Below are 13,779 nucleotides of genomic sequence, written 5' to 3' on the forward strand. Positions count from 1 at the left end.
CTGGCCCTATGTTCTCCCAGAATCAAGGCTTTATAAGGTCCTAGAAATCCTCAGTTCCCGTTAGCTTTCTTTCCAAATAAATATTAATGAATATAATTTAAGTCCTTTATTGGGCTCTATAATCCCTTCAACCAAATAGGCTGCAGTTGTTTTAAGTAAATTTTGTTTCATTGGCAAATGTGAAAGGGTATTTTGATCTAACTGAAGTAAGACCAGTGGGTAAACGCTGTTCACCCCAAACCAAATGATGCTGCCTTCAGGGAGATGTCAGAAAGAAAATCAAATGATATGCCAAGAAAGCACATTGTACACATAAGCAAAGCTCTACAGCACAGCTTTAACGTATTCTTTATGAGGAAGCTCCAAGCCACTTGGTAATTTCAAGTGTCAGGCAACAGAAGTCTTTCTTAATTGAAAGTCACAATCTTCCGAAGAACTTCAAGCACAATTTTATAACAAAAGCAATACTGCTCCTATACACATATGAAAAATAACAGAATGTTAAGTAACTGAATTCCAATATCCACTTTCAGAGAACATATTTATAATTTTCAACCACGAAAGAATGTTCCTAAAAGGGCAAAAGTTTAACCCAGAACTTCTTTACATAAAAAGATTTTTTAAAATACCAGGGAGATAAATGATCACAATATAGTTCTTGGTCAAGAACTAGTTAACTGAAAGCTTCACTGAACAGAGGGGACCCTGATTCTCAATCTCCTTATATCTCCATGGATAAATCAAATTTCCAACTTTAATTTTCAGATGTAGCCTTAGGTCTCACAAACAATACTAGTTCAAATAAAATGTTTCGAATCATTCAACATTGACCTAAAAACAGGTAAACCTAAAGACTTAGGGGTACCTATTTATTTTCATTATCCATATTCTATTGATCCTCTTCCCCAATGATTAATAACTAATCTGTGACATATATGATATCAATTTATGGCATGCCAATGACTTTAATATTTCAGTGGCAAGTAAATATCCCAAAACTGCTACCCCAAAATTTATTTAAAAATAACTTTAGATATGTTATTTAAATAACATGGCATTATAGACAAAGCTTATGTTTGGGCACCAGAAGACTTCGGTCTTGGCTCCTCCTCTTGTTATCTGAATGACCTTATGGAACAGACTGCGTTGCTCTGAACTTAAAGTTCTATATCAGTAATATCAGAACAAAATTCTCAAAAAGTGAGAATTCAGTAAAATCATGTAGGTAAAAGAGCTTTATAAATTGCAATGTTATATACAGTGTTAATCTTTATATTCGTTATTCTTCAAATTAGAATTTATGAAGTGAGAGCTTACCTTTGTTTGAATCATGCCATAACGTTGTTCTCTCATTTGGGCCACTATATTTTTGATGTTGAACTGCAACAGGATGATAGTAATTTTATATTATCCATACGGGGAGGAAACATAAGCCCAAAAGAGTACTCTATACTGCTTTCCAGTAAAAGAGATTTCAAGATTTAACCAGAAAGTTCTCACTTTCAGTCATAAGAAAATATACTATTTTTAACCTAGTCTAATGGATAAGGAAGACTTGTTTAAATTGGTTTACAGGTAAAAGCAGGAAGCAATCGTTTATAACAAGAAATGCTCTCCAGAAGAAATAACAACAAATTTTTCCCTGAGTATACTTTTCTGTTGTTCGAAAAGAGAACTTTATGCAGCATTATACTTCCGGAAAATTCTGAAGCATAGAAGACTTTTTCTGGCCATGATAGTAGCACAGCTGTTTCTCATAAAAAGAGCCCTCTCAACTCAAACAGAGACCCTGAGCAACGGTTGGCCCAACACCAGGTTATGCACGTGTGATGGAGATCTGCACTACTCAGTGTAGTCACTGAGCTGGTGCGGGTTCGCAAAGAGCTGTTGCTGGCCCACAATGAGATAAGTCCAGAAACTAGTAGTAAGTTTTAGAAACTCTTATGACAATCTGACACTGGCACAGAAACAAGAAGCGTCATCAGTAGAACAGGAAATAGACCAGCTTGGGTTTTGAATTTGTCTGGAAAGTCACATGCGATACCAGCTGAGGACTAGTCATGTGCAGCAAGACCATGTTCATGTTAATTTTATCTGGAATTATGATTCCTCACATATTGAGTTTATAGCCATTATTGATTGTGAATTGCTAAAACACACTTGTGTTAATTGCAAAGGTGTACTGGCTAACAAAGCAAAGGAACCATTAAAATTACTCGTCATATACATGAAAAAAGAAATAATTTGAAAGACAAAAGAATTATTTTAAAGAATATTAAATTAAAAAGCTAACAGAAGCTGATGTTCAATATTTCACATGTAGCATTACTATTTTGGAGACTTACAAAATAGCACTTTGATTTGCTAAGACTAAAACCCCATATACGATGCCATGACAATGGTGAAAGACTGTGTTAAAGATGTTTCCTTGGAAATTTGGGATAAATATGTGGCAAAAAGATAATTAAAGTATCATTTTCTAATGATATCAAAGCTTGACAAATTCAGAAACTGGTTAATGATAAGGAGTGATACCAATTTATGAAACAAAGGTAGCAAATTATTTACCATTGCACTCTAATGAATGCATAGATATTGCTAACATAGTGATTCTTTCAGTATATGTAATTTGAACATGATGTGATACGAAGGAAGAATTCTTCCTTTTTTCAGTTTGATTACTGACGAACATAACTAGTTCTAAACTGTATAAAAATGCAAAGTACTACATAGTCAAGAAATGTGATTTAGAGCTTAAGTGTTGTGTAGGATTATGCTCTGATAGTAGAGCAGCAATGACCAGAAAACAGTCTAAGGTAGTTACGCAGATTAAGGAATTTTTGCCAGAAAGTAAATAGACCCCCTGTTTCATCAAGAAATTTTTGATACAAAAAAAAAGAAAAGAAAACTACCAGATGAACTAAATTGTGTACTTAATGGTATAGTAAGAAATTTTAATTATGTAAAGGCTAATGTGTAAAATTTTAGATTACTCACTTCATTATGTGAAAATATGGTAACTGACAATTAACACTGTTATTGCACACTGAAGATGGTGAGAGGAGAAAGTTCTGTGGAGAATGTGTGAACTACAGAGCATTCTCAGAGTTTCTGCAAGATAAGAGCTAATTTGTTCCCAGAGTTTCAAGGATTTTTAAGCAGCCATGATTAAAAATGAAAATGCCTATAAAAATAATTAATAAAAAGAAATAGGTGGTTATATAGTCTCAGATTTTAATATCCTTGAGCTTTATAATTGATAAACTAATCTTAAAATGTCATAAGTCACAACTTGTCCAGCCACATATGACTGGTATGTAGCTTGCAGCATGTAAGACTCCCATGTGAATTCCACAACACGCACACTGAGCCACACTCTGTTTGACACCACAAACCCACTGGTCATCATCCTCTTGAATGTCACAGCAATATATCAAACTGCCCTGAAAGTTTCTAAATGCTTACTCTCAATTTCTATAAACATATCTTGCTGCAGATAACAAATATCCACAGATTGGTGCTGGTCCAAGACCACACTTTATGTAGCTCTGGTGGATACAATTTCTGGAAAGAGTAGAGAGGAGCATCAGTAAGAATATTTGACAGTCCAAGGCTCTATGGAAAGCCAATAAAGAAACAAGGGATATATTTCCTCTTTTTGAACCACTATATATTTCATCAAATCTAAGCATCCTTAATTGTAAAATGTATCATTATTTTATGTACCACAAAGAAAAACATTGTCAATTAAACTGACAGATGACTTACTATAAAACATATTTTGAGTTTAAAGAAGGTATAATGTGGGGAAAAAACTGCTCCTTAGGATCACGAAATATAATATTTACAGTTTCTACAGCTTCTATAAGGAATATAAAATAAAGACAAATATAAACAAACTACTCAAAAAAATTATGATGGAAAACATATAAAAGAAAAATTATACTAATGTATTTTCTGCTAAAAAGACAAAACAATAAATAATATTAGATTTAAATTTTCAGCATTTTTGAGAACTGGTCTTTTTTTTTATAACTTGTTTTTTTTTTTTTTTTTTTTTTTTTTTTTGCCACCTAGTTTATATCCTTTTTTTGTAATAAAGCCCTGAGTTTGCTCTGGAAACCTATTCCTCTCTCATTCTTAACTTTTTGGCCTGGAATACTCCTGACTGACCTAAATTGACCAGCATCTCCCACATTAGCTAGTTCAGGGAAGGGGCTATAACTCAGTCAGAAACAGTGAAATGCTAGGAGATACTGGGCTCAAGCTTCTGAAAAAAAAAACAACTTCCTTTCTCTTCTAAGAGTTACTGAAAGAGGCTATTTTTCTACCCTCCCACATAATGTGGCCTGAGGATGGTGAGTTCCAGAACCCATGTAGCCATTTACTGTCACAGGGGACAGTCTGTCACTGTTGGAGTATAACTACATAAAATCTGAGAACAAGGAGTCTAACATTTGTTCTGACACCAACATAACTGCAGAATTTTCCTACCAGGGCATATGCCTCATAGCCCCTGTTTTCTCAGGACTGAGGTGAGGATTTTCATACTCCTTGTAATTATCATAATCACAAGTGCCTGCTAAGTAAACACATGTCTTCCTCTCACTTCTGCAACACAGAAAAACAATTCAGTAAGTAAGTCTTTTTGGTCACAGATCTAAAGTCATATTGCCTAATTAGTTTAATCAAAAATAAGGGTAATAGTATAATCACCAAATGTCTAATTCTTTTGTCTATCTCTTAGCTGGTTCCAAATTTAGGAGGAAAGTAAAGAATTGCTAATGATTTACTCAACCCAAACTGTACTATTATCATTAGTTTATATATGAGAAAACTGGATTTCAGAGAGGCGAGCAATTCGTACAAAGTCACTAAAACTCTACAGTACATGGCAAAACTGGCAGTCAAACCTAGGGACCTATAATTAACTCTGAAGTCTACATTTTTCCAGCATTCTTACATGCATGTACTTCTGTTCATAAAAACAAGCATATTTCATAGACATTCTCTAATAAGATTCTAAAAACTGTATCTGTGGGTTGGAGGGAAGAAAAAAGAAAATGAACTCACATTTACTGTGTACCTACTATGTTCCAGACACTGTCCTAAGCCATTCATTTGCATTATATAATTTAATCCTCACAACCACCTCTAGGAACCCGCAGCAGTTAAATGAGAAGCAGGTATCCAAAGCTCATGTGTTATTTACGAAGTTGCTCTTGAAGGCCAAATATTAGTATTAAGCTATTAGGAGACTAAAAATAGAGTGTTTACTAACAGCATCTGTTTATCTGTTTAATTCACACACTTACTGAAAAGTTCTTTTCAATGGCACTGAACACAACATCCACACATAGGAACACCCCTGTCCGGCCCACACCAGCACTGCAGTGAACAATGATGGGTCCTGTAAGGTGGCTCTTCCTCACATAACGAACAAATTTTATAAAACCATCTACTGAGGCAGGAGTGCCATGGTCTGGCCAGTTGGTGAACTGCAATTGTTTTACAATGTGACGACTTCCAGTCTGTTGAAAAAGAGAGTGGGAAGGGGGTTGCAGCAAGGGAGAAAAGGAGAGGAGAGAGAAGGAGAGAGAAGAAGAGAGGAGAGAAGGAGAGGAAGAGAGGAAGAGAGATTTATCGATTTTTATGTTAGAGATCTCATTTCAATTTCTAATATACCAGTAATAATATTAATAATGGCTATATATATGGTAATACAATAATAAAAATAAGAATACTAACAGGTAACATGAATTGAGCACTTACTATGTGCCAGGTACCGTGCTAGGAACTTAACATGCATTATCTCATTTAATGTTCACATCATTAAATGAGATTAATTTAATCCTCATTTAACAGATGAAAAAGTAAGGTGATTGATTAGGGTGATTGAAAGAAGTATGCTAGGTCAGAAGGCTCACATGTTTAGAGCTGAGGCTATCAAGTAGGCCTCTTAAATCTGAAACTATCATCTTTCTTCTGCACCATGAGGCTGCAGGAAAAAACGAGAATCCAAAAGATGGCCTAACATGTTAAAAATAAGATAGAATAGCGATGTATATCAGCTTAAATATTATGACACTAAATTTAATTAAAACAGGTAGGTGCTATCATGTTGCTTGATTGGGGGGCACCAACTTCCTCTGGCAATGAGGACAGGGTAGTTAATAACCATGTGAGTGAACTGTAGCCCCTACTCTTGTTCTGAGCTCCCTGGAAGTGGAGTCATGAAACTCTCCTCAGGGTTGACAGATAAAGCATTTGGAGTTCACTCATTATCGCTTCCAAAGGGATCACCCTTCTCCCCAATGTAAAGTCTTCATTTTATTTCACTGGAGACCATCATGGAAAAACTCAGAATGGGTTTCTCACTTCTCTTCTGCTTTCTCCTAATGCATCTCTTTTTCCTAAGTTCCAAATAGAAAACTCAAGTTCGAATCATTAGTACATGAAATTGAATGATAAAAACAATACTTAAAAATCCTGTGAAGGCACCAAGTTTAGAATAATTCTCACCCTATCACATATTTCAGGATGTTAAATGCCACTCTCCTGCTACTGTTAACTACTGAGGTGAGCCTCACCACTTTCCTGACCCAGAGCCATGAAGTCAGAACCCTTGATGCAGATTCTCCAAACATGAACCCCATGATTATAAGATTTGTGGGCCTCAGTCCAAAGACCACCATCCTAGACCCCCTTGTCAAGACTCCACAGGTGGACCCTAGCATTTGAATCCTTGCAGACAGATCATTCCTCTGTGCCTCCCACCTGGCCTATATTCTCCAAGCATGCTGCCCTCCCCCTTTTGTAGCATGTATCACACGTCATTTGGGACTGATGTGCTTGGTGCCTTCCTTCCTCACTAGACTGTAAGTACTCTAAGAGTTGAGACTGTGTCTGATCTATAATCTCCTGAACATGATACCTGGTTAATATGAGGGAATAAACAAGTATTAGGGAAGTGAGGAATCAGGTGAACCCCAGGTTTACAGAGCAAGCACTATGCCTAGCATACAGCCAGCAAGCTCTTCAGCTATGTCAGCCACTATTATTATTCTTGGCCTCCCTGATCTCCACTCTGGGCTCTGAACATCCTCATACTCCTCAAATCTATCTTTTCCCATCCTTCCCTACTCTTCCCTCTCCTCAACTTCTTCTTTTGCACACAGGTTTCCCATCCCACAGTAAACTCTTAAAAACCCTTATCATTTCCCTAATTGTTTCTTCCATTTCCTTGCCTTGCCTCCCATAAGCACTTTACACCCTGCAGCCCTCTCTAACAGAGCCCACTTATTCTCCTGGGCTTTAGGTACCATAGAGCACAGAGATTAGGTTACACACTCCTTGCTGCCCACTCCTATTTCCAATGGACTATTCCTTCTCCTTGAATAAACTCCCTCTTCCTTTTGAGTTTCATATCTCTTAGCTTCATCTTCTCACTGCTATTGCCCAGTAGCTAAACTTCCTCCTCAAGCCTCTACATTAACTGAAGATATTTACTTTCTCTCTACTACAATTCACAGTTGATTATCTGAATCATTCTTTTACTAAACTGTCAACTCCTTTCTTCCCTTGTATCTTGCCACATATTCTGGATAACATACAACCCAGGGCTAGTCCCATAACCTGTATTCAGAAACCCCATGATTAGGCTACTGGGGAGAAAATAATCATCTAGTTGTATATTTTACTGCAATTGCAAATGTATGGGTTCCAACCTCAGTGCCTTCAGCAACCTTTTTTTCTGGTCATTATCTGTGCTCTATTCAGCTTCTTTGGTGATGACTCCAAACCTCATCACTTTTTTCAAGCTTCCTGTTTTACTTGCATCTCCTTCATACCTATTGAACACATGTATCACCTACCTGCTAATCAAATCCACTTAGTGCAATGTAACTCATCACTTTCTCCTATAAACCATTCCTTTTCTATTTTTTGAGCCTATTAGAGCAAGAAATCTATGAAATTATTCTAGACCAACACTTCTCAATATAACTTTCCACAATAATGTAAATGTTCTGTCATCTGTGCGGCCCAGTATGGTCGCCACTAGTAACATATGACTAGACACTAGAAATGTGGCTGCTGCAAGTGAGAAACTGAATTGTCATCTTATGTAAGTTTAAATAATTTACATTTAAACTTAAATAGCCACATGTAGATACCATATTAGATAGCATAATTTTGACCACTCCTTTTGTTACTTATAAGTCATATATAAGTCTGCCAATTTTATCTGAAAAACACCAAAGTTTCTGCTTTCCATCTAAATGCTAACTGCCCTAGTTGATCATGGCACCTTTACTAAAAATCTTCAGTGTCTCCCAATTATCTTCATAATACAGTTTGGCTCCTTAGCTGAAATCCAAGACATTTCATGTTCTGGCTTGTCCCTTCTTGCTTTCCTCTCATTACTTCCTGGCATCGAAAATTTATGTTTCAGAAACACTTGACTACTTACATTTTTAAATACATATCCAATGCTATTTTATATCTCAATCATGTATTTCATCTTCTTGTCTTTCTCATTCAGGTAATTCTCAACACAGATGTCACCACCTCCAAAAAACCTTCCCTCGAATCCTATGCCTTTGCTCCTGAGCCTCAAAGCACCCCATACAGATCTCAATATTACCAATGAGCACAGTAACTAGAAGTATCAGTAAGCATACTAAACTCTCCACTACTCAGTAAGTAGTGACAGTACCTGGCACAGTGATTAGCATATCTTAAGAACTCAATACATATCTGTCACACTAGGCAGAAGCAGCCAAAGCACATCCCAGGATTAGGCAACTTCCAATATTCACTCTCCCTGCCCTACCTCCTCTTTTCAATTTTTTCATCTCTCCAGCCAAAGTTTGGTTAAGCATAAGTATAAGTGGTGCTGTCTTAGTTTCTGGTACTAGAGAGAAATAAAAGTAAGTCATTTAAAGATTATCCCCAGTCTATATTCTATCCTACTCTTAACTTCTCGATCTGACATGTGCACTTATATAATAAAATATATATCTGATACTGAGTTTTTTAAACTTACAGACTTCCTCACAACTTGAAATATTCGGATGATGAAATATTGAAGTATCTGGTAGTTCTCCAGGAAGATATGACAGTTTCTCAATTCCAAAGGTTCCTTCATAGAAATGGGCCAGTAGTGATGGCATTTGATAATTCTATCTTCTATTTCTCTGGTTATCATGACAATAATATTAGCGTTATTTTCCAAAACCATTTGCCAAAAGTCATCTGTGGTACCTGGCAGTGGTCCTTGGGTAGCAATATAAAAATACTCTTCTCCAGCATTGATTATTCTAATATAATTAGCATTAATGTAGTCCTTGTTTTCCCCAAGAGGAACACGTGTTGAATCATCTATTATAAAAACAGAAACATCTGGTAAAAAAAGGAAAAGCGGGAGATGCAACATACCTAGACTTTACAAAAGCATTTCATACAGGTTAACTCATTTATCTCCTTGACCCATAGAGTTGCTTTTCAAAGGGCTTATTTAAGTTCATGAACTTAAATTCTTCCCTTCCCCCAAACCTATTGGCATGACCTGAGAAATACACAATTAGGGGAGTTTTGTTTTGTTTTGTTTTTTAAAAAAAATCAGTTTCTACTAAATGTAGAAGAATGCCATCAGTATCCAGACACTTTGAGAGATTTCTGTTAGATATAGTACAGGCAGGATTAGGCCAAGGGAGGTATTCTACTAGTCTGCAACTGGACACATAAAGAAGGAGCACTCTGAGGGAGCAAGTGAATGACATTCTCCTACAAATCTGGACAACTTGCAAGTCCAAAGCAGCAGGGGTCAGGGGGAAAAATATAAAAGTTGATCAAATATAAATCCTAGGATCAACAGAATTCTATCAATACCTCACACACAAGGCAGCCATCTGTTATGTTGATTCTCAACCATCACCTGATTAAGTGGCATGCTAATCAAACCAAAGGTATTATGGCAAAGGATGATATAAAGGGGATCGACTCCAAGTAACACGGAACTCATCTAACATGGAGTATTATAATAAATATTATAATAAATATGGGAAAAACCAGCTACTTGACTCATTAATAAACTCCACTGGCCAGGTGCTCTTTCTTCACTTTACATTGACATCTGGAGCTCTGGCTATTCCCAAATGAAGAGGAAAAAATACCCTCAGCAAAGGAGGGACCTTGTACGCCATTTAGAGGCCTCACCAATAGCCCCTCCCTACTACTCAAAGTCATGTGGACCACTTATATAGCAAATATGCTGTGACCATGATAACTGAACAGGGGCTTACACAAACAATTTCTGACAGAGCCCTTCTTAAATTCCAATATAACAGTAGACAAGGAGAAACAAAGAAACTGCCTCCCGCAACCAGAGCTCAAGGAGGGAGGAGGGGTGAGGGGAGAAGGTATGGAGAGATCCCTGAACAGCCCTGCCTGGGAGAGCCGTGATCTCTATGCAGCCGGCAGCAGTGCCCAGGCATCAGGACAGAAAGCAGAGAAGTGGGGACCAGCCGCAGTAGCAAAATGGAAGCTGAACCTCAGCCCCTATCCTCCAACACAGAGGGCTCCTCCCCTCAGTTCCTCAGAGAAAGGTCGGGGAATCCCAGGGGAGTCTGAGCAAACACTAAGCAAAACTGTCACGAACAATGACAGGAACTGAGACTCAGGTAGCGAGCGTGACTGAATATGTATGAGGAAAAAAAAGGCATTATTAAGACTTTATATAAAATAGGGATCAGAGAGGCTTAGACGCCACCTACTGGAAACCAAAAGAAAAACGCTTTCTTTGCAACAGGCTAAAGAGAGTTTTATATAATAAATCTTCTTTCTGGAAAAAAAAAAAAAAACCAGAATTCATTTCTATTAATGCCAGGTGAAGAAATAGTCCACTATACCAAGAAAAACCAAGGTGACACGGCATCTCAGAAAAAAAATCTTCAGTAAATAAGCTTACAGACACAGAAATATATGACTTAAATGACAGAATTCAGAATGGTACTTCTGAAAAAAACCAATCAAATCCAAAACAATTCATATCAACAATTTCAGGAATTGAAAAAACAACTAAATGGGCAGAATGAGTTCTTTAGCAAGGAGATTGAAACCCTCAAAAAGAACAGAATAGAAATTCTGGAGATGACGAACACACTGCAAGAGATGAAAAATGAAATAGCAAGCTGGAAAATAGAAAATAGAAATGACCAAATGGAGGAAAGGATCAGTGATATCGAAGTAAGAATAATGGGCATTACTGAAGGCAAGGAAAAGGAGCAGGGACTAGAAAGCATTTTCAGACAAATAGTTAACGAGAATTTCCCAAACCTAAGGATTGAGCTGGAGGTTGGAATTCAAGAAGTCAACAGAACATCCAATTACCTCAACCCAAAATGGCCTTCACCAAGACACACTGTATTAAAGTTATCAGAAATCAATGACAAAGACAGAATTCTCAGAGCAGCCAGGGAGAAGAAAACGGTAACTTATAAAGGAAAATCCATTAGATTACCCTTGGACTTCTCAGCACAAACCTTACAAGCCAGAAAGGAATGGAATCAAATATTTAAACTATTAAGTGAAAGGAACTACCAGCCTAGAATAATGTATCCAGCTAAGCTCACCTTTAGATATGAAGGAGAAATTAAGACCTTTCCAGACATACAAAAACTGAGTGAATTCTCCACTACAAGGCTTTCACTACAGGAAATACTGAAAGGGGTCAGCTTATATATATATATAATTATCCTTTACATATTTGTAATGGTAAGCATATGCCAAAGATTGAGAACTGAAGTATATAACATAAAACCAGAAGGATCACAGGGAAAACCCACAAAACCCAATCTCCACCCCCCCCAAAAAAAGACAGATACACAAGGACAAGGAAGTAATGAAAACATCAAGTTACCAGAAAGCAAAAGATAAAATAGCTATAAGAGGACCTCATATTTCAATAATCACTCTAAATGTAAATGGACTGAACTCACCAATAAAAAGGCACAGAGTTGCAGAATGGATTAAAAAACAAAACCCAACCAACCATACGCTGCATCCAGGAGACACATCTCAGTTCCAAAGACAATAGGTTCAAAGTGAAAGGGTGGAAAATGATATTTCAAGCAAATGGCATTCAGAGAAAAGTGGGAATAGCGGTACTAATATCAGACGAAATAGACTTCAAAATTAAAAGACAAAGAAAGATACTGAGGGACACTTCATAATGATAAAGGGAATCATGCACCAAGAAGACATAACACTTATTAATATCTATGCTCCCAATCAGGGAGCCCCAAATTATGTAAAGCAATTACTAACAGAACTTAAGGAAGAAACAGACCAAAACATTATTATACTAGGGGACCTAAATACCCCATTGTCAGATATAGGCAGAGCATCGAAACAGAAAATCAATAAAGTAATAACATCCTTAAATGACGCATTAGACCAACTGGACATAGTTGGTATTTACAGAGCTTTTCATCCCAAAACAGACGCTTATACATTCATCTCTAATGCACTTGGAACATTCTCAAGGATTGACCACATACTGGGACAGAGATAGCCTCAACAAATATGAGGGTTGAAATCATGCCAACCATATTCTCTGATCATAATTCTTTGAAGCTGAAAATCAGCTGTAAAAAGAAATCAGGAAGAACCACAAATACATGGAGATTAAACAACATGCTACTGTCACAGAAGAAATAAAAAGAGAGAACAAGAGATACACAGAAATGAATAATAATGATAGTACAACATATCGAAACTTTGGGGACATGGCAAAAGTGGTCATAAGAGGACCTCCAATGTTATATCGTTATAGGCCTATCTCCAAAAACAAGAATGAGCCCAAATAAACAATCTTATGCTACATCTTAAAAAACTAGAAAAAGAAGAATAAACAGGGCCTAAAGTCAGGAGAAGGAAAGAAATAATCAAAATTAGAAGAGAAATAAATGAAATCGAAAAAAAATAGAAAAAATAAATGCAAGAAAGAGATGGTTTTTGAGAAAGTTAATAAAATTGACAAACTTCTGGCTAGTATCACACTTCTGGCTCACTAAAGAAAAAAGAGAAAGGACACAAATAAACAAAATCAGGGATAAAAGAGGGGAAATTACGACTGACATCACAGAAATACAAAGGATAGGATCAAAATACTATGAAAAAGTAAATAAGACCAAATTTAATAACCTAGAAGAAATGAACCAGTACTTAGAAAAATACAATCTTCCTAGATTGAATCAAGAAGAACTGAAAAATCTAAATAGACCAATCAGCAGTATGGAAATTGAAACAATCGTCAAAAACCTACGAAAAAGTAAAAATCCAGGACCAGATAGCTTCACCACTGAATTCTACCAAATATTCAAAGAAGATTTAATATCTGTTCTCCTCAAGCTCTTCCAAAAAGTCAACGAGAAGGCAATATTTCTCAACTCATTTTATGAGGTCAATATTACCCTGATACCAAAACCTGGTAAATATAACACAAAAAAAGAAAGTTGCAGACCAATATCTTTCATAAACACAGATGCAAAAATCTTAAATAAGATATTAGCGAACCGAATATAGCAACATAATAAAAAGATTGTATACCACAATCAAGTGGGCTTCATCCCAGAGCACAAGGATGGTTCAACATATGCAAATCGATTAATGTGATACACCGCATAAACAAAATAAAAAATAAAAATCATATGATCATATCAATAGATGCAGAAAAAGCCTTCAACAAGATACAGCATCCATTTATGATTAAAACAC

At 36.4% G+C, this 13,779-nt stretch overlaps 1 protein-coding gene across 3 annotated transcripts in view; it reads right to left on the reverse strand.

The window, feature by feature from the left end:
* Window positions 1-364: 364 nt before the first annotated feature.
* PTPN20 (protein tyrosine phosphatase, non-receptor type 20) overlaps window positions 365-13,779 on the reverse strand; it is a 50,502-nt gene continuing 37,087 nt past the window's right edge. The window contains exons 6-9 of one of the 3 annotated variants that reach the window (XM_006916918.1): window positions 9,047-9,381; window positions 5,316-5,531; window positions 1,318-1,380; window positions 365-473 (exon numbers count right to left, since the gene is read on the reverse strand). In XM_006916918.1, coding sequence (XP_006916980.1) covers window positions 408-473; window positions 1,318-1,380; window positions 5,316-5,531; window positions 9,047-9,381 — 680 coding nt within the window. In that variant the 3' untranslated portion in view covers window positions 365-407. The remainder of the gene's footprint in view (window positions 474-1,317; window positions 1,381-5,315; window positions 5,532-9,046; window positions 9,382-13,779) is intronic. The other 2 variants (XM_025050328.1, XM_025050327.1) reach the window with 2 other exon arrangements.

This window comes from Pteropus alecto, unplaced genomic scaffold, assembly GCF_000325575.1.
Source record: "Pteropus alecto unplaced genomic scaffold, ASM32557v1 scaffold287, whole genome shotgun sequence".
Lineage (NCBI taxonomy): Eukaryota > Metazoa > Chordata > Mammalia > Chiroptera > Pteropodidae > Pteropus > Pteropus alecto.